A 22,268-nucleotide genomic window follows, 5' to 3' on the forward strand; every position below is an offset into this window, starting at 1 on the left:
TTTCATTTATATTACGAATTAAGTCATCAGTGAATGTCATTTAATGACCTGCACTTTTAACATTGATTACATTTTTGCCACTAAGTGCCTGGCTTATAGGTTCGCCTCAGAACATCGCACCATCTAGTAAACTACCGCATAACCATCCGAAATGCTTATGCATATACATTATAATATGTATTAACATTCATAGATATTCATAGATTCATATGTACAGAATATTGAAAGAACACAAAAATGGGTATTATTTCTTACAATCACAAAACCTAAGTCATAGAAAGTTGCCATGAATTTATTGAGCTGAATTGTAAAGTAAGTTGGTATCCAATAATTACCCCTCTCTTTTAATTGCTCAATATTACAATTTTTGGAAACTTTTTAAGTAACGTATTTAACGTTAATGTATGCTCGACTGAGTTACATTTATTTCAAATAAACATTATTTATTCTTCCTGAAAAGCAGATATCTGCTATTTGGCGAGAACGTGAGATTGGATGAGATTTGATAAGACCCTCTCCCCCTAATTGCCCCAAGTAATTAATGGATATCCTTAAAATAAGTGAAAACATTCTGATGAACCATAGATAGAGTCAATACTTGGAAAAAAGATAGATTATGTAAATAGGTACAAAGAATACAATTTCACCTGAGATCGGATTGATAGATAAAATCAGGGTATTGAAGGTTACCCCTTTGTGGTTCGGTTCTGGCGGCAGCACCACCATACCTATTTCGGCCTATTAATAGTAGTGTTAAGCGCTGCTGTGTTCTGGTTTGAAGGACATGGTAAGGAAGCTTAGTTCTCAGGGGTAGCAGCGCATCTGTAGCCGAACTCAGGTAGGAATATCTAATCCTATCTGAGGTTGATTATAGATGTATTTGTATACAAAAAAAAACGTATTTCTACATTGTGCAGCCTAATAGGTAGTTATTATGAATATTATGCAAGAAGAAATCAGGATAGTCTGAGCTGTGTGAGAGAAATTAAGCAGAAGACGACGTTAAAAATAATATTACTTAACCAAAAAAAATATGAGCCGTCACGGGACGCCTGGCAGATGTGAAACATCGACATTATTTTGTAAAAGTAATATGCAGAAAAGAACATATTGTGATAGGAACTAAATATGTCATAATGATAAAATAAAATATTACGATTTTTTTCCAGATAACGATGACTATTTATTGAATTCGATTGCGCATGGCGACGCGTCGCCACACCGTACACACTCCTGCATATACACTGTATATATGCAGGCATGCGTCGCCACGCCAGAAATCGGTTTTACGTGCGGCTATAGATGTTTCACATCAAAAATATAAATAAAGCAATACGAAATAGATTAACTAACTAATACGTGCGATTCGAAAGCAACAAATCAATAAAGCGACGAATAAATTATATTCTATGGAGGTGATGTTAATTTTATATCTGTGGCACTGCTTACTTGCCAACTACAACTTTTATTTTGACAAATACACTTACTACAGAAATGTAAATGTTTAACTTAGCAATATTTTCAATAAAATCACTAAATAGAGTACGATATTTTGAAAGTTCGTGTTAGTTTTTTATAACAAGAGTGAATATTGTTCATTATGATTTAAACTTTTTAGGCTGCATTACAAGTTATGACATAAAAATATGATGTATGGTATGAACAACCTATACAATTATTATTTACTATAATGTCTGAAATAAAAGGAACTAAGGCTCTGGAGCTATGGTGCAAGCGCCTAGTGAAGGATTGCCCCGATGTACAAATAGATAACATGTCTACGTCCTGGAGAAATGGGATGGCTTTCTGTGCATTAGTTCATCATTTCAGACCAGATTTGATGTAAGTTTTATAATATTAATAATATACTTATACACTTATTTATTCCTCGTTTTCTATTAAAAGTTTATTAAGGTAATGTTGTCGATTTCTATCTATTTTTATAATTTGCAAAATTCAAGTTCTAGAGAGCCAAGCCATTAAGCAAATATTACTTAGTAGGTGACTACATTTTCTTTGTAGGAAAGTTGTAATATACGATTACTAAGTCTTTTAATACTTTTTTATGCATTTACAATCATACAATTGTAATATAACATTATTTGCTATTGATACAATGAATAATTTCCGATAATATTTTCTTATACATGCATGGTCAGTTGACATTGAAATTTGTCCTTTGTTGATTGTAAACATATTGTTTGACCAAATAGATTCAGTCAATGTAATTTAAATATTATAGTTTTTACGGCAAAAATATGTTTTGCTTTAATTTTTTGTGAGTTGCAATAAAACATTATTTTCTTTAGTTTTGGAGCCTGTATTTTTTAAAACAGTGGCATATGATTATTCTAAATTCCAGAGACCTTTCAAAATTGAAGCCCGAAAATATTTATGAAAACAATCTATTAGCATATAGTATCGCTGAAAAACATTTAGGGATACCAGCATTGCTTGATCCTGAGGACATGGTGGATAATGATGTGCCTGATCGGTTATCTGTGTTGACATACTTATCACAGTTTTATCAACGCTTAGGCCATACAGGTAATATTTTTATATTGTAGCAACTAGTTGTTGCCCGTGATTTTGCTCGCAATCATAGGTTGATGATATTTTTGTCTATCCCCTGGAGAAAGAACTTTTATTGGGGATAAAAGATAACCTATGTTCCTCTCTGAGCCCCTGATAACAAGTATAGAAAGTTGGTAGTTAAGGTACAAAGACATATTAAACAAACAAACTCACTTTTGGATATGTACTATTAGTTTTTATTACCAGATATACAGTTTATGATAGTGTACAATAATTCCCTTAATAATATTATATACAAATACTTTTCAACCACATTCAACCCTTCTGCCATTACGATTGATAAAAAATCAATCTTATTATAATATACCTATACAGAGTGGCGGGTAAAACAAGTGACTTATTTCAGGAGGGTGTTAGTATTCCCCCTTCTCCAATACTATTTTTTTAAGTTAAAAACAATCTAAAATCGAGAGGGTTCTAGGTTACATCTCCTGTCAAAAATAAATTTCAATTTTACGTTTGTATCTCGTAGTCCATGGGACCCACAACAAAGATTCCTTATGTGTACCGATAATAGTAGTAGGTTTCTAATAGAGGTACACCATACCAACTATACTTGTTTTTGATGTTTTACAGTTAACACTAAGGTTTCTGATAATGAATCTAAAGTAGCAGCTTCATCGGCATCCGTTCAATCAACCGTGAGTAATGTAGTATTAATCGCAATCCTTTTTTTTGGATTTTATATAAGCACTGTTTGTTGCATGCTTGACTCAGCACTGCTCTTTTGTGATGTGTTATGTTATTCACTTTCATTCTTTTATTTCTAAATCTGTTCTATATACCTGTTCAACTCTTGTAGACACCGATAAAATTTGGAAAAGTCGGTTTGGACAAATGTACTGCTTGTGGACTGCCCGTTTACCTAGCACAGAGACTCATTGTATCACAAAAACTATACCACAGAAGATGCTTCCGCTGCTCAAAATGCGAGGGGCATTTGAACCCAAAGAACTTTAAAACAGATGAAGTGTCTGAATTTATTTGTGATACATGCAAAAACGAAAAAGACATACCAAAATTTAATAATAATGATCAAGTTGGAATGCTTGCATTTAATAGTGATGTATGTGATAGAAGTCCAACCCAGAAGGAGGAACCAGTAAATCTTAAACAAAAGTACAGGCCTTTGTCAATCTTGGGTAAGACTTTGTGTTTATGATGTATGTTTTCATTTCACTTTGCATGTTTCTAATCCTCTTTATTTCTATTTCCAATCAAATTAGCATATCCTAATTTTGAATGGTTTACAACACTCACTATTCTAAATTATCAATTATTTGTAGTTTTGAAATGTGTGGTAAATCAATAACACTAAATATTATGAAATTCGTAGAAATATCCCATTCCTTGACATTCCTAAAAAAGGAAAAATAATTCAAACAAGAAAATGTGTTATTTTGTGCCATATAGTATATTATAAATAATGCTTTTTATTTTCAGAAAAAATAAGTATGTTTGAAAAAAATATAGAAAAAGAAACTAATATGGAAGAAAAAATAGGAAATATTAGTTTAAATAATAGTGTTAGTAATAGCAATTTGCATGTAAATGAAAATCATAGCACCAGTAAACCGTTAAATGAAAGTATGAATACTGAAAGCATGGACCGAGAACAAGAAACAATAGAAAAACATAACTTTATTCCAGAGGTTGAACCAAATTTATATAATAAACAAATCCCAGAAACAACATATAAAAGTAATATTGAAAAATTGAATTTTTTACAAACTCAACTATCTGGTGATGTAGTGGCTATTGACGTCCCTTTAGATAAGCAGATTGTAAATATTGAAAAACAATTTACAGAAGCACCTTTACCCGAGGAATTTCATGCTAGCCCTGTCACGGAAATTAGTATTCCCAAGGACTTAATAAATGAAGAGTCTAATATAACTGATGATAGTAGGTTAGCACAAAATAATTCTGTAAATTTAGACACCACTTTTTCTGTAGACACAAGCAATTCAGTTCAAAATGAACAAGAAATTACTATTAGTGTCCCACCGAGAAGAAAGAAAAATTTGTCACCAGGCGACAAAAAAACAAAAATTTTAGACAAAGTTGTTACGCCCAAAAAAGACATTGAATATCCTGACCACTTAAATCCTTTTTCAGATACCGAAGATGATACGACGGTAAGAGGATATCTTTCAGATCTGTTTTATTTAGCTACAAGATGTGTGTTTACACTTTTAGGCTTTGATTATAGGTAAATGAAAACAAAGAGCCGCAAAGAAGAGTCAGTACAAATCCATTTGGCAGCAGCGATGAGGACGAAGATGTTGTACCGCCAATACAACCTATCCCTAAGCTTGCTGATAATCAAACTTTAACACCAGTGTATGTATAACTTAAAAACATTTTGGACCACTAATTAACTAATAATCAATTTATTATTTTGAATGGATTAATAAAATAAATTTGTTTTATTTTATTTAGGAAACGGCATATAAAAGCTTGCAATCCCTTTTGGTCTGACGGCGAAGAGCCATCTTCAGATGAGGAGGAGCCGTCGTCTAGAAGGTACACGTCGCAATTACATTTATTAGAAAGTGAATTATTAATTTAAATTTGGAAAGCGTTTTTTGACTTTCCTATCTATATTGTTCTTACCATCATAAAATTATAATTTTATTTTTATAATTAAACGGTAGAAACCGCGTATTGTTTACAACAATTAATATATTTTAATCAAATGTGTCCAAAATCTACCAATAAAAAATTGGTTAAATATAATGAGAGCTCTATTTTTATGACATACAAGTAGCCAATGTACATACAATCCAGACAGATATGAAGTAGAGTAAGAAGTAGTAGGTGTCGATATAGTTATAGAAAGAAAAAAAAAAGATAAATAACTTTATTCTCTTTAATTAACGATTGTTACAAATCACATTCAGTAGTGCGTTTATAAAATTAAATACAATGACTTTACTATATTATATTGAAGTCATAATGGATTTATATAAAAAAAATAAAAGGATTGCACTCCGGGAGAGTTGGCAGGCAAAACTTTCGAAACTTAACCTGAATAATAAAATATAACAAATAAAAAATGAAACTGACAGCCATTGACATATTTTTTTATGCTGACACCGTATGACATGTTAACTATTGCAGTTTGATTTGCCGTCTTACGAGTTTTAGATTAGGCCACGTGCCCTGATGTGAGCTTAACATTGTTACCAGCTTTTATTAGCTTGACCGTATTGTACGTATGTATGTAACGGAATCTCTAAAATAAAATTTTTACCCACTTTGAATGGTCCGATTAATTTAAAATTTTGAACAATTATCAAGAACCGATGACAATACACGATTTTAATAATTTTATCCCATTCTCCTCCTCATCAGGATTAACGATCTTCCTTGTGCAATTTTAGCGTAATTATAATTATTTACCCATCACAAAAACTGCACGTCGCTAAAGAAGTTTTCACTTAAAAAACTATGCTATAGTACAACATGAGTATGTGTATTGTGTACATAGATTAATAAAGATTACTCGTTCCTAACAAGAAAATGTAGCCTTTTGACAATTGTTACTGTCAATTATTTTCGTGTTTGGAAAATATAAAAAAAATGTAGTTTTTACATCATTTACGAATGATCGAAATTTTTCTTCGATTTCGTGTGTTAACTGCGCATGTCGGCCTTATTCCGCGTAAATTACACCATGACAGGCATTAAACGGCTGACAGAGTTGTCAGCTGTTTAAGTAAATGACTTAAACAACTGACAATGGCTTGCTTCAATTACAAGGCGGTGAGATATGTATACTCATCTATGATTGTGTACAGTTCGAGCATGTACAAGTCGTCGCTGGCGGCGAGCACGCCGAACCTGCCGGCGAGCACGCCGCGGCGCCGCAAGCCGCGCGCGCCGCCGCCGCCCGCCGCGCGGCTCGACGCGCCCGCCACCTCCATGGACGACGTCGCGAGCATCTCCTCGCTCAGCTCGCACACCTCCACCGTGCACTCCGATCAGGTGACTGCCATACATACTTCTTATTTACATTCTGCCGTTCGCTTTAACGTTTCAACTCACGGAGCGTTTGTTTTTACACGCTTTATATGTATTAGGTTCACTTGTATGTTTGTCAATGATTAACTCCGTTTTTCAGTAGAAAGAGATCAACATACATCCTTATCTTACCCTGCATGTATGAAATAATGAAATAGAATACTTTTCTACCTTTTAGTTGATTTTATCATAAAAGCGTGTTTTTTAGTTTTTTGAACTATATTTATTTCTGAACAGCTAAACGCGTAAAAATACGATTCTACGCTCATACGCGCATTCTACTCTCATAGCCCTACTAGGATCCCCTGTGTCATAGGTGACATGAACACACACAAAGATGAATACAAAAACATGAACAGAAACATGACAGCCAAATTCATCATTTACATACTGTCTGACCGGGAATCGAATCTGGAACCCTTTGCACGTCATACCGGTATGGTGACAGCTCCACCAAGCGGGTCGTCAAATATAGGTAACCAGTTGCCGTTTTCACGGCGCAATTTATTTCCGATGCGTCACTGTGTGCTGTTTTCGCTGCAACTGTGAACAATATAATTATTACCTACATCTATCTCTTCACGTACTATGATTAATTATTCGTGGAAAACTAAGGTCTTACTAGTTTTGAGACGAAACAGCTGTACCGCGCTCTTCACTTTTAGTAACCGTTATACATAAAAAGACCAAAACAAAGATATAGGTAGGTACAGAATGTAAATCTAATTTCAACATTCAAACTTCCGCCTAACCGAAGATCGAACCCGGAACCCTATACCTATATCTATTCTACCTTTCCTGATAATTTTTGTGATAAGGTTTCATTGTTTTGAAAACAATCTTAAATCTAATACTAGCATTAAAAATCTAACATACAATAGGTAGGTACTTTGTCTTATATCATTTTTTTACGATAAGATGCGAAGTGGCTACCGACCGTTAACATGTGACATGCCTTATTGTTAAGCAAGATTACGTGAAGGCATGCGGTTAAGTGACGTAAGTAGAGTAACGTAATGTAACAGATTTTTCACACATTAGATATCACGGAACGCTAAGTGAATAAGCACATTTGCTAAAGTATATTTAGATTTCTATTGAAAAATGATAGATAGATATCATTTTTCTTCTAATAATTTCGCAAATGTATCAAATTTCTAAACTTTAGACATCTTTTCTATTTTAATAAAGCTGCATGTTTTCATATCCTGATCTAGGGCTGTTTATTTCTCAAAATCGTATACCGAAAGTTATTACATTTTGGCTGGCATAACTTTATTTCGTCCTTCACAAATTAGGTCATAATCACATTTTTTTAACGTTTCCTAGACGTTGATAATTTTTATAGATACTACTCTTAGTATAAAGTGTAATTAATATCAGTAGTTTTGAAGACAGGAGGAAAACGCACCTTAGTGCTACTTATATGAAATTAGTAACCATAAAAAATAACCATTGCATCTGTTCTAGAAATCATTTGGCATTTCGACACCAAAGTTGAAGAAGCGTCTCGCACCAACGCCTCCAGATAGCCTCTCAACATTATCTGGATACGAGGGATCATTGGAGAAAGGCATCGACACTTCGGGAATTCGGCATAATGTCTCAGACGGTAATATATTATTATCATCATCAACAACCCATTACTGTCCCACTGCTGGGCACGGGTCTCCTCTCATAATGAGAAGGATTAGACCATAGTCCACCGCGCTGGCCAAGTGCGTATTGGTAGATTTCACATACCTTTACATTATTATAACGATTAATCATATGTAGCCCATTATGGTGTTCTTTAAACATTCTTTCCACTATGTCGTAATCAAGACCATACAAAGTTGATTAATACAAGTCATTTCATTGCAATTACAGGTCATGTCCGAATGAACTGTGCAATTTTAAAATGGCGGCGAATATACCATAACCACATTACAGTAGCTTATTTACACTACTAATAAAAAAGATTCTAAGTTTACTTAAAATAATTCTCAAATAACAATAAATTACATTTTTTATCTATCACTGTTAAGAAGCCTCATCTAAGTTAAATCAGTTATTACTAAAGTTTTATCACCGAAGAAAATGGAACCCCCCTATTAAATGCCCTATGATCGCCTCTACTTAATCGTTACATTGTATTATAGGTGCGTCAGGCGGTCGTCGCGCGAAGGGCCCAGCACCGGGCTTACCGCTCCCCGCACGGCGCGAGGTCCGGCTGCAGCTACCCCCCGAGCAGCTCCAGGTGCAACTCGACCTGCTGGAGACGCAGCAGCTCGGCCTCGAGCGCCAGGGCGTGCTCATCGAGCAGATGATCCGCGACAAGTGTGAGGGTAAATCTGTTCCGCGCACCCATTTGCTCACTACGCACTGTTGGTTTACTTTACTTATTACCCGACTGCCAAGGAAGGGTTATTGTTATTGTGTTTTTAGTTTTATGTATATTGTAAAAAGATTTTTATAAGAATGTTTTTATATCTAGCAAAGGCTAAGAGGTTACGGGTATTACAGAGAGATATTTTTGACTTTTTTGTATGGGACTCTATATGATGGAGTACCGATAGGTCAGCAGAAAGTTATGCACGTATGCGGCGTAATAGATCGTACAAATCGAAACGTTACAGACAGCCATAATATGAACTCCATCATACATGAACAAAGGTGACATAAACACAAAATGATATAGTTCCACCAAGTACTCACCATTATAAAGTCAGTTGAAAATCCACTTAGCTTAAGGGCTTATGTATCGCTAGGGTTATTGACCGTGCAGGATGTTTAGTAGGTAGTTTTATGGCGAATCTGATCAAAGGTGCCAGCGGTTAATTACATGTGGATCCTCGATCCTCGAAAAGTAACAAAAAAGTAGCTGTCAGGCGGTAAATTACTGCTTCCCGCATATGTTACTATCACCATAATATATAGCTAGAATATAAAGCAGATGATCTCTTCTTTACTGTAACTCATTAATAGAAAAATAGTGTTGAGAAAGCTTATTTTAATGGTCATCAAAAACATTACTTTAAGCTTCAAGCTTGATCTGTTATCGTATTAACTTGAAACTCTTTTTAAAACACATTACTGCACTGATATTGCACAAAGCACCTTCTATTTTTCTAAGGCTCTACGCAATTGTATATTTATGAAATAAGAAAAACAAATCACATGTAGGTATTGGTGTAGGTATTTTTTTCCAATCCTTTCAAGAATGAAGTGTATAACAACATTCATTTTCTGTAAATTGTTATAGTGTACGAATGCAAACAGTTTAGATTTTATCTTGACCTAATTCCAACCGTTTTGTGTCTATCAATGTGTAATTGAAAAATTGTAACGACGTCTTCGCGTTATAACGACACCGCACATGATTGGAACAAACAAGGCCATTATTCAATAATACTAGAAATTTGTTTACCGCAGGCGACGAGGCGAACACGGTGCCTCAAGAGGAAGTCGAAGATTTAGTCATCCAATTGTGCGAACTCGTCAATGAGAAGAATGATTTGTTCAGGAAGCAGACGGAATTGATGTACATGTAAGTGATGTGTTACATAATATATTTGTTCTACTCTATATCGAGCCTCATAATAAGTACATTTAAAGTAGTGGGCAATTGATGTACTTGTAGTTATATAAATTATCGATTTGCTAGTAACAATTTTATGTTCCGCGAAGTCTTTAAAACGTTTCATATTCATTATGTGCCAATTTCATATTTTTTTACAATACATTTACAAAAATAATTACAAGTAATTTACAAAAAGATTCAGAGAAGTTGGGGTTGTATAAATGACAATAAACAACTGAAAATGTATGTAGAAAGTCTACCTTCCCCTTTCACGTATGTAAATGATTTTATACTTGTACTGTACAGTCACGAGCATAAATATATGGCACATTAGCAAAAATATCTGACCCACCGAAACACATGTGACAATTATTTGATCAATGTTATCATCACATATTTTTGCTGTCTATTAATGTCAGATATTTTTGCTGCGTTCTTGCAGGCAGATATTACTGAACTCGTTCTTGGGTCAGATATTTTTGCTAATCTGCCCATAGTCATATATTTATGCTCGTGGCTGTACACCTAACATACACTGATATCACAATCAGATTAATTAGTCACGGTAATATCATAGCAAAAATCTTAGTCCGAAGTACTTGTGTTCTTAGTTATCACAGATTACAGGATTACAAATACATCATAAATCATTCATTTTATCATTATTCATGATTCTTGCAGACGAACCATTTGCGAATTCTTGTGTCATTAAGGTCGTTATTAATACAAAGAAATATGAAATTATGATCACAATCTTATCAATAAAACACCTGATTTTCCTTCCCAACAGTAAATTTTTGCAACATTATCGGTGAAATCTTAAGCCCCTTAATGATGAGCATATCTTGTAATCACAATAAGTAATGCGCACTTGATACTGTATAGGTACTTTACATTTACAGGTAGTAAATAAATAGATAATGAAGTATCTATTGTAGTCGGTATCATCATTCAATTATCGCCTGATAAGTAGGTACACCTAATTGCAATAGATATATGTACACAATTTGTATGAAACATTTCCCTTTTTTCTTCTCTTTTTGTTAATAAAAATTGCGAGTAATTTTTACTTTGTGACGTTGACGTTGAACATCATACTTCCTACAGCCAATATTATGAGAAATGTCACATATTTTATTGTATGTTTTACAAACACATCGTCATCCGATCATCATCTATATGATTAGGATTGTTGTATTAAAATAATTATAATTGTTCAGTGCTCTTGACACTATAAACGTCTTCGTATATCTTCTTATATTCCATATTATAGTTAACGAGGTACCTTGTTGTTTACTTTCAAGTCGAAGGCAACAAAGACTAGAGCAAGAGCAAGCCGATATCGAGCACGAAATCAGGGTCATACAATCGCAGCCCGCCGTCAACCGCATTGATGCTGATAAGGTGAGTTATATTATAAGATTAGATGAAATAATAATTATTTCTAAGTACTTTCAACCTTGTATGCATATAACATTTGTAAAAGTATAACAGATAATTGTATATTATATTGTTTAGAGCTTAAAAAGCTCAGTGGTATATATTTCAACTTCAGACTATCCCTGGGTTTAGGTCTTAGTTTAAATCCAAGACACTAAGGTTTGGCTTATACCTTTAAAGACGAATGATATATATTTCTGTGTATTATCGTTTAATATTCTTCGCTGTAAAAATAGTATAACATTATTACTTTTCAAAAAAGTTCTTGGAGAATAAAGTACGTAAATGTTATTCTTATAAAAGCTTTCTTTAGGTGAACATTTTGTTTCACACAAAGAAAACTTGTAGAGGATTTCGTTATTTTTTCAAAGCTAAATCTGCAATTACGCATTCTTATCATATCATATTCATTTAAATTTCTATTATAAAGAGAATCAAAAATATATATTTCATAGCATGACTTCATTTTTTTATTTATGCAGCTATTTTTTTGCGATTTGCCCAATGAAGAACCCATATGTACGTAAGTAAGTAATATTTGAGGCTGCTAGAACCAGAGTGGCCTAACTGCATTTTAAGGATTTTTGACTTATCTGTATTTTCGTAATTTAAATAGTGTTGTATAGCGTACAACTGGTAGTCTGCTCTGAATATAGAAATGAATCGCGTCGCCGTAGTAAATTGTATGACTCCTCGCAACAAGTTCAGAGCGGACTATACACTTTTACTTTTCTCCATATTGTAAATATTTTTTTTGTAGTTAGACTACTCTGGTTCTATGGGTTTTAAGGTGGTAGAGCCCTTTGTGGTTCGACTCCGGCGGCACCACCGCCATACCTATTTCTGCCTCATAACAGAAATGTTAAGCGCTGCTGTGTTCTGGTTTGAAGGGTGTGGTAAGGGAGACATACTTTTCCGAGGCGTTCCAGCTTAGTTCTCAGGGGTAGCGGCGCATCTGTGGTCGACCTCAGGTACGAATATGTAATCCTATCTGGGGTCGATTTCATATCGATATAGATGTCCGTGGGCGGCAATAGCCACTTACCATCAGGTGGACCGCATGCTCGTCTGCCACTCCATAATACAAATAAAAACTAAACCTGCGCGCAACAACTTCAGAGCGGACTAGAAGTATGGGGCGGACTATAATATCATGTTGCGTATTATTTGTAGGCCCGTGAGGAGCAGCTGGTGAGCCGGCTGGTGGCGATCGTGCGGCTGCGCGACGAGCTGGTGCAGCAGCTGGACGCCGAGCGCCGCCGCGAGCGCCAGGAGGACCTCGCCATCGCCGCCTCTATCGCCTCCAAGAGAGGTATGCGCTACGACACGTCTAGCTAGCTAGTTTGGTTATGGAGAGATCAGTTCTGAAAGTGGTGGTAGTTTGTGGTTCGACTCCGGCGGCAGCACCGCCACACCTATTTCTGCCTAATAACAGCAGTTTGAAAGGTGTGGTAAGGGAGACAAACTTTTCCGAGGCGTTCCAGCTTCGTTGTCAAGAGTAGCGGCGCATCTGTGGCCGACCCCAGGTAGGAATATCTAATCCTATCTGGGGTTGATTACAGATGTCCATGGGCGGCAGTTAGAGATGTGCCGAGTCAGGTCGACTTGAGTAAGTACTCGAGTACTTACATAAACTCGCATACTCGAGTACTAATGGGTGATACTCGAGTACCAATGATACTCGAATACTGACGGTACACGTACACTGACTCCAGTGTTATGTACCTTATATGGGCAAACGAGTGAATACAACAGTAATTGTGCAAGTAACAACTTGTTTAATTTTGTTTAGTTTAGGCACCCTTCTTCTTTTTTTTTTGGACTTCGTGCTATTGGACTGTGTGTTACAAAGTACTCGAGTACTGATTCGTTTCTTTTTCTCTAATATCAAAAATGGCCAATTTGGCACATCATTAATGAGGGAGAACAATTGCCTAGCGTGGGTTCAGTGTCCACTTTGAAAGTTAACGAGCAGGCAGTTACGAGTAAGTCGTAGAGTATGTATAAGTCGACGAATAAAAAGAGGTTTTCAAGAATAAATAGTTTCTGTGTGTCGGCAAAAAAAAAAGGTTTTTTGTATATTTTTTTTCTGAATTATGTTAAGTTATGGTCAAACATCCTCTTCTAGAGAAGTGTGCAGTGTAAATTCTAAAACTTACTTCGCCTATATTCCAATTTTATTCCCTAACAGATTAGCTACTGTAATATTTGTTGTTACTTTTTGGCCCTAGCAGACTAGCTCTTTAGCATTCCTTGTTTCTTTAGTAAGAGCAAATTTTGAGTGGTGATTTGTTGCGTTCGGTCGCGATATCGAAAACACGCTTTTAAGAAACTAGATCAATTCTCCAAAACGTGTTTCGTGTTTAGATGTTGTGTTAAACGTCCAAAACATGTATCGCCGATGCTAAATTAAATTACAATTAAGAAAATTAATATGATAATTCTACAAAAATGTTGTATTATCCACTGTTTAAAAACAATAATTATAGATTTATTATTTATAACTTTGGGGTTCTCAATATTGCATCATAATACATTAGGTACAGTGACTACCAATTAAAATCAATAATACATAAACTTATATACAGATCTTATAAAGCGGAAATCAATATTAGGTATACAAGTAGCTTATCGTTAATGCCAAGATAAGTTGCTGATTTTGCAAGATTACATTCTTAGGTAGGTGATAAAATTGATATATTTAATACTAGTTTTTGCCCGCGGCTTCGCCCGCGTTTAAAAGAAAATAATATAACATACTAATATCGATTAAAATAATCGATGTTTTGGGTCCAAAAGATCGATTCTCCGATTAATCGATCTTAGATCGCCATCCCTAGTTCCCATGGGATTTCCGGGATAAAAATTATCCTATGTCCTTTCTCGGGTCTCAGACTATCTTTATACAAAATTTCATTAAAATCGGTTCAGTGGTTTGGGCGTGAAGAAAAGACAACCAGACAGACAGACAGACAGACAGAGTTACTTTCGGATTTATAATATTAGTAAGGATTACTTTATATATTTAAGATTTTATAAACATTTATGCACATATTTTGATTATTGATATTTATTTATTGTAACGAAAACAAAATGCCATGATATTTTGATTAAATCATATCGTGATTTCAATTTGAATACTCATATTAAGACTGCTAAAATTGTTACGTCATAAGACCACTATTTTTTAACCTAGAATAATAACTGACTAACCAAGATATAAACGCTAACTATTGTTACAGGAAAAAAATAGCAAATAAATTTGTTTGTTGTATATTTCAGCTCAAAGAAACAGTGACTCGAATAGCTCGTCTATGAAGTCTGCGGAAGCAGTGACTCCTGGGAAAAAAACGAAAGTAAAAGACAAAGTTAAAAAACAGCTGAAAAAGGCCAAACACACTTTAATCTCAAAGAAAAAAGACGAAGATAAAGAAAAAGAAAAGAAACCAAAATAGTTCTCATCAGTGACTTATAAGAAATTGACCGTGCAAATTTTTGTTTTGTATTAAAAATACAAACAAGATTATTATTTACACATTTTCGTGTACTAAAAGTACTTATGTGTGAAGACTGAAACATTCCACTAACACGTATATACATATACGTGCGTATCATGAAAGAAATTACATGCGATTGAGAATACTTTTATATCTAGATTGTGATTTTAACACATAATAATGCTCGGAAATCATAGTATTTTTTGTTGCGTATCATTTTATCGTTAAATTTAAAGTTATATATGTGCCAGATATAAGGACATAGTACTTAATGTGAAATATATATTGTAGATGTATTTTTACTATTCTAGAACATTAGTTAATAGGCAAAAGTTTAACAGGTGGGACTGTATGTTGTAGAGCACAAATTATTTTATTTATACACTTATATCCTTCATTATTTAAAATCATACATCAACAATATTGTAATCTTCGTGTATACGAAAATAAATACATCGTTGTGTAAAACCGATTCGAGGATATGTTGACTGAACTATAATCAAGAAGAAGAACGATAAATAGTTTTCTTGTAAACTATGAGTCAAATTCATGAAAGTATACACAATAGTTTTGAACTTTTCACATTTGTATCAAAATTATTTATATTTTAATAACAATTAGTTAGTTTACACCGTAAATAACTAAGATAGAGTTACTATCTCCATCTCCTTTTTACACGAGCAAGAGTCTCGCCGCAATAGACCGATCATGGCATCACTAACCGTTACTTTAGAGACAATTCATGAATAGCTTTAACAAATGATGCAACGCACTAAATAAGCCATTCGTTGCACGTCATAACGATACAGCTATCGCCTATCATACAGCAAGAACTCAAGGGTTTAGAAATACCCAGTTGTAGAGATAAAGATTGAATAATATTTTACGCAATCTGTGTAGCCCGGAAATAAATAAATAGCAATAGTGGACGGTTTCTGCAACTTTACCAAGACTAGGCTTGTCTGCCATTCTTGCTCAAATTTATAGCAAGAATGTTGCAGTCCACATATCCTATGTATGGGTTGCCAGAACTGTGCAAATTTTATCGTACACCTTAAAATAAAAAATACGAAATTATCGTAATAATAAGGTGTACCTGTTCTATCTTATTGGCCTGAGCCATAAATTAGTAAAGATACTTCGCCGCCTTGAAATTGAATGAAGCCACAAACGGCTTATTAGTAAGTTTTTTTTTTTTATTCTTGACAAATAAAAACATTTTTAAAGAAAATTTGCGAATAAATAACTAATACTGCGTAATTTACATAATAAATCAATAATTATTTCAAATATTTTAGGGACATTTTAGCACGGAGACGTGGCAAAACTTTTTTACGCAACTATTTCAATTCTCAAAACTGGGTACATTTTCTTGTTAGGGGTGAGTAATCTTTACTATTCTATGGCCTGAGCAAATAATTAATTAATGGTCCAATTTCGTTTAAAATATTCTTTCCTAATACATAAACGACAAGTTACTATAAGATAATAATTTGAGAAATACAGAATCTCATGATCTAGGTTTTTACAAATCATCTCGAAATATTTTAATTTTAAAGAAAGCATTTTCAACACAACTAAAGTACATACAATCTATGTTCAAATATATGGCTTCCATTTTTACTGCCCACATTATTTACCGTGAAGTAATTTATTTATTGAAGAGATTATTTATTTACCTTACGTTACCGTAGTTACAAATAATACTGTCTATAATATAACTATAATAATGTCTCCGCGTGGCTTCCCTCAGACAGACTACAAGTTTGCTTTCGATATTAGTACATGAACCGCACGAGTGGGGTTAATGCGTTCAACTTCATGCAGATGTTTGCTGTTGAAACAAACTGCTCGTGGTGACTGCAACGCGTATATATCTTAGAAGATCAGTACAAAACTACATGAAGATGGAAGTACAGTTGTTACTTTTATCCTGTTACTGATTAACGTAATTATATTATAAAAGTATTCATGGATATAATTTTACTATACGTCCATTACACACTCATCTCTTCGATTATTTGCATATGAACGGACTGGCATACGCCAACGTCACGTAACTGACTCAGTTGTCAATCAATTGAACTGAGACCGACTCCGAACAGTTCAAGTTCTGACTGCATGCGGTTGCGATCACGACAGTGCAATCTAAAAGTGACCGCATACAGTTAAAATAATCAACTGCAAAAAAACGGCCCGTCTGTGGGAGCCTTAACGGACATATTATAATTATCAGTGAACTTAGGGATTTTCGTATAGTAATGTCCGAATTTTTACAATGTATAAATATGGTTTACTGCATTAAAATATACTCGTAGTAACTATTCCTGCTGACAGTTTTTTTACACTTTAGTTTTGTCAACTTTATATTATTTTGTTTTATTTTTATTTCATTATGAACTATTACGTTATTTGTAATTTTGTTAAAAAGTGTTTAAATGAATAATTTGATAGTTGTTTATTTCATTTACATATTGTTATGTATGATGATATTTAAAAGTATAAAAAAATAATGATCTTCCAAAAATAAAAGACAACTAAACGCAGTATTATGCAACTCAGTGTGTTCACTTTCTGGAATATTAGGAAAAATCCAGGATATATATAATTATTGTAGTGTAAGACGGAAATGTGTAGTATCACAATTTTAATTTTATGTAAAGTGATTGACAAGTAAATCAAGCTAATAGTAATGGAAAAATACCTTAAAATGTTTCTCCTTTAATAATTAAAATTGAAACCACTTTGTCAATTATAATTATTCCAAAATGAATTAGGCATTTTTGAATATTAAACAACATATCATAAGGCCTAGTTAGCCTAGTACGTACGCATTTACTCTCTTAAAATAAATTAACAACACTAACATGCACTTTATTAAATATTTAATGTTAAATAAATAACTACACGATAACATTATATAGGATCATATGTATACTCGTAAGTTATATTTTTTCTTGATTTATTTACAAGCAAATCAATGCTATTGTTTTTTTTTAATCAAAAAAGTAATGACATTTTAATAATTACTTATGTTATTAGTTTACACAAACATTTATTTAACAATTTAATAGTAGCTATTTTTTACACGAAAGCACGTGAGTGTGTACACATTGAATACAATTGGTATACCACGTATTTAAACAACTATTGATTTTGTATTGAAATTGGAAGTCCGCTGACTATATAAAATAATATTAATATCGAGTTTATTTGTCGAAGTTGATTTTCGAAATATGTAGTTTTGACCATAAACTCAATAAAATGTCCATATATAGTCTACTGATAAAAATATAGATTTAATATAGTAGTGTTTATTTTCGCTATATAAAATGCAAATCATGATCAAAGTCAATTTTATTGCTTTAATATTTTCAGAACACAAATCACTTTCAGAAATTGTGCTTTACGCAAATGCACAAAATGCATGTAAGTAATTTATTAATAAATTAAATACTACATAAGAGATCTTTTATTTTAATTAGTAATTATTAATATAGTTTTAACTTTTCTGTGCCTCGGTATATCTGTAATACACTTGTATCTTTTTCGACATTCTACATCTACAGTCAAGATTATGTGTAACAACATGCAAAGGAGGTCTGGCATAGGGAATATTGCTTGTTTCTGGAAAATAATCTATTTGAGGGTTCTAGGAATTTCATATTAAAACTATGAAATTATAATAAAAGATGATAGAACCAGTTTTTCTACCGGGAAACACCCCCGTATAATTTCTGGCGTGAAGAAGTTTGTACGTTGCGTTAAGAGTGTGAAAACGGAACCAGCTGACTTATATACAATAGGGTCAAGCTCTAGCGAACTAAGGGGGAGGCATAAGGGGCGGTCCGCCCCGGACCTCCATTCCCTGGGGGCCTCCAAACTCAATAGTTGAAATGATCATATAGAAGGAATATCTGTGTACGTACAGTGTAATTATTAGCTACATTAAAAAAAGTCACCGGAATCAAGCCACTGAAATACATATTTTGTCGGTGAATAAATCGATGACACATTTGGAATTTTGTAAATTCAAATCAACTTTTTAGACTGGAGGCCCCCTCCATTCAACTTTCCGCTACGGGCCTTCGATGACCTTTGCCCGCCAATGGGGTCAAGAGGCCTCTTGATATAAGGGCCTTGATCCTGAGGATTGGCAATGCAGCTGTGATCGGCTTCAGGAAGAACGCCTGTTTTTTTAGGAGTTGGTTTCAGATGAGCATTGGCAGTGACTCTTTACTTTATCATCAAGTGGAGTGCATCATTTGTTATTTCAATCTTACAAATAAGGTAATATTTGAAAAACACTGGTCTACGAAATGACAAGGAAATATTTTAAAAAATTATTAAAATCTGTTAAAAATATATTTCATTCAGTTAAGTACATCATTATCTATTTCAATACGTAAATTTGATTGCTTGGACTTTCCAAGACGATCTCGTAAATCATCAGGTTTCTTTTGTTGCTTTTTTGATTTTAAAATATGTCGTAAATCTCTTTGATCACTTTGTTCTCTTGGTTTCTCTTCTAATCTAGACCACACACTAGATTTTACTAAATTATTATCTACTTTTTGTACTCTACTCATAGTATGCTCGTTGTAGTCTGAATCTTCAGAGGAAGATGAATCGCTTGAAGAGTATTCTTCTATAAGTGGTGTTATTTTTGCACCCAAACGTGATCGAACATTATGACTCTTTGCATGTCCATGGGGTTTATTGTGGCTTCTGAATTTATCAGACAATTTAGGTGCATCCCTTGGAGTGTATGCGATCTTAGTATTAACTACTTCTATTGATAATGGTGCATATGCTTCGCTGTCTGCAGTTTCTATCGGTTCTATGTGTAAATTTTTCTTTCTTTTAGATTCTTCATCATCAGCATGCATCCTCATGCGAGGTGTTTTCGATTTCTTTTTCCATTCTGAATCAGAACTACTATCTTCATTTTCGTCAGTATTATGACTACGTTTTCCTAGTCGCATTGCTAACTTTTTGTTTTTTATTTGTACTACATCAGTAGTTTCCTCAGAGTCTTCTTCATAATCATTTTTAGGCAGTTTGCGCTGGAATACTTCTTGGTGATCATAAACTCCCCATGATTTACACAAATCTCCCCATGGATTTTTACTGCTGCTTTCTGTGTTATCATTTGCATTCCCCGGAGTGAATCTTTTCACCTGAGCCTTTTTTTTACCTATCTTTTTATCACCATTTGTAGCAAAGCGCATTAATATCGTGTCAACCTTAGGATGAGGCATCCCTTCCCTCCAATGATGTGATGATTTATTGCTAATACCCTTTAATTCTTCATTTTGTATTTCACGGGAATGAACCAATAGGGCCAGTGCAGCTGATATATGATCCTGACATACAATGTTACCTTGAAATAAACAAACACATACAATTAAAATAACCAGTCTACTCTAGTATTATATAAAAATAATGGGATGTACATTGAAGCTATGGTTCCTTAATATAACAAAATATTTTGATATTTAATTGTCATATTTGTAAAAGATATTGTTAGTTATGTACACATTTTTCCCCATTATGGTAAACCCCTAAAAAGAGGTATATCAGAACACTTACTAAAGGAAAGTAAATCAAAAAGTAATACAGTATACAGGGTGAATTTTTCAAATACGCCTTCAAGGCCAAATCCGAAACTATACAGATTAGCGGCAATACAGTCCATCTGCTGGTAAGTTAACTCTGACACTATGTGTAACAGGGTTTATACTAGAAACCAATTGCAGATGTCTTTCCAAATCGGTAAGGTAGATGGTACATATGGGGTCAATATGTAAAGTAGCTGGAATCTACTTTTCACTGAAATGCAAGATCACACATAAAATGAGTGTGGCATAGGTGCCTCTGTGATCAAACTATAAATTCTACATTACATAGCTTGCTAATACCATTCATTGTATATGAATGGTATTAGCAAAGTAGCTTTGTAAAATTTCCATAAATCATACATCTAGTCACATAAAACTAAGAAACTTACATGAAGTGTCATCAATCCATTCTAATGACACTGGTTTGTAATCTTCCAAATACTCGAAAATTTCTTTAGTTGTAAGTCCCTCAACTCCATTCAAATGTAGGGTGTCGAATCTAAAGTGTCTCTCATTACCACTCTCTATGCCACAGTTGGAGTAAAGTTCATCGATTTGCTTCTGCGTAACCACTCTGTTGCCACATAAATTGAGGCCAAATCTTTTAGCTCTTTCTTCTAGTTTTGAAGCATCGATTTTTTCTAATGTTTTCACAACGACACCGCCTTTCTCAGCTTTGTATAACTGAAAACAAAAACAAATATCATACTTGACACGTATGTCCCAATTCCCAATGCAATGACATGACTAACGAGTGGAAATTATGGGGAAGGAAATGTGTAAATATTTACCACAGTGCAATCTTTTTCATCGTCTAAAATACAAGCGGGTGTATCGTCCACGAGCATTTCATTGTCACTCATTTCACCTTCTTCTCTTTCAATTTCCATCATATTGCTTCAAATATCAGTTAATATTCCAAGATAAAATAGATTTAACAAAATCTGTTAATATAATTTGCACTCCACACATTTATTCCACTTATTGCTTATATATATAAGGACTAAGTATAGTCATTAAGTTTATGGTATAAACAAAAAAGTCAATTAAACTGTAATAAAAGTATTTCATAATTTCATTTTTCGTCACATTAATTTCTTATTTCTTGAGAAAACAAGCAGCACAAGATTAGACTTTAGAGTAGCTATCAATGTTGCCAACCCTTCCAAACTTACTGCAAAAAAAGTAAATCGTCCTTGAAAAAAATAAAAAGAAAACATCTTACAAAGATTATAATAAAAATGAATTGATGTAGACTTCCCCATATATAGTATTTCGATTTAGACGAAGAAATAGTTGACAAAAAAGGTCCTGAATCGAAACCAAAAGTTCAATAATAAGCCTAACATATCGATATCTTTACAAAAAATAAAATATCGATATTTAAACCATTGACAATAGATAATTTCATTAAAGTTAAATTATTTGTTTCAAATTATTACTTCACACTTGTTATTAAGGTTCCCAGGAACTTAATTTTACAATTTGGGTCCTGTTAAGATCGATTCGATTATCTCAAACCATAGA

General features: G+C 33.7%; 2 protein-coding genes across 3 annotated transcripts; one reads left to right on the plus strand and one right to left on the minus strand.

The window, feature by feature from the left end:
• Positions 1-1,442: 1,442 nt before the first annotated feature.
• MICAL-like (protein) lies at positions 1,443-18,584 on the plus strand. Of its 2 annotated transcripts, XM_073087291.1 has the most exons (15): positions 1,443-1,542; positions 1,619-1,842; positions 2,363-2,547; positions 3,172-3,236; positions 3,398-3,737; positions 4,039-4,733; positions 4,808-4,938; positions 5,038-5,121; positions 6,399-6,585; positions 8,092-8,233; positions 8,763-8,948; positions 10,036-10,150; positions 11,488-11,587; positions 12,797-12,935; positions 14,906-18,584. In XM_073087291.1, exons 2-15 carry the CDS (start codon positions 1,691-1,693, stop codon positions 15,076-15,078), a joined length of 2,694 nt encoding a protein of 897 aa, XP_072943392.1. In that variant the 5' UTR covers positions 1,443-1,542; positions 1,619-1,690; the 3' UTR covers positions 15,079-18,584. The 2 variants fall into 2 exon arrangements, with proteins under 2 accessions (XP_072943392.1, XP_072943393.1); XM_073087292.1 differs by having other exon boundaries at positions 1,461-1,842; positions 8,763-8,942.
• An 879-nt stretch (positions 18,585-19,463) lies between these two features.
• LOC140752973 (uncharacterized) lies at positions 19,464-21,912 on the minus strand. The gene is made up of 3 exons (XM_073087294.1): positions 21,533-21,912; positions 21,131-21,425; positions 19,464-20,503 (listed from the first exon to the last, which is right to left on the minus strand). The coding sequence occupies exons 1-3, from the start codon at positions 21,632-21,634 to the stop codon at positions 19,494-19,496; spliced, it is 1,407 nt and encodes a 468-aa protein (XP_072943395.1). The 5' UTR covers positions 21,635-21,912; the 3' UTR covers positions 19,464-19,493.
• Positions 21,913-22,268: the final 356 nt, after the last annotated feature.

The sequence above is a fragment of the Epargyreus clarus genome, unplaced genomic scaffold (genome assembly GCF_041222505.1).
Source record: "Epargyreus clarus isolate Ecla_fem2 unplaced genomic scaffold, WU_Ecla_fem_2.2 ptg000026l, whole genome shotgun sequence".
Taxonomy (NCBI): Eukaryota; Metazoa; Arthropoda; class Insecta; order Lepidoptera; family Hesperiidae; genus Epargyreus; species Epargyreus clarus.

Bases quoted from the DNA above. Each gene is read 5' to 3' on its own strand.
- MICAL-like (XM_073087291.1), top strand. From the start codon at position 1,691: ATGTCTGAAATAAAAGGAACTAAGGCTCTGGAGCTATGGTGCAAGCGC. The intron at 2,548-3,171 runs GTAATATTTTTA...GATGTTTTACAG, and splicing joins TCAACGCTTAGGCCATACAG to TTAACACTAAGGTTTCTGAT. The intron at 4,734-4,807 runs GTAAGAGGATAT...CTTTGATTATAG, and splicing joins ATACCGAAGATGATACGACG to GTAAATGAAAACAAAGAGCC.
- LOC140752973 (XM_073087294.1), bottom strand. From the start codon at position 21,634: ATGATGGAAATTGAAAGAGAAGAAGGTGAAATGAGTGACAATGAAATG. The intron at 21,426-21,532 runs GTAAATATTTAC...TTTTGTTTTCAG, and splicing joins ATGAAAAAGATTGCACTGTG to TTATACAAAGCTGAGAAAGG. The intron at 20,504-21,130 runs GTAAGTTTCTTA...GTTTATTTCAAG, and splicing joins ATGGATTGATGACACTTCAT to GTAACATTGTATGTCAGGAT.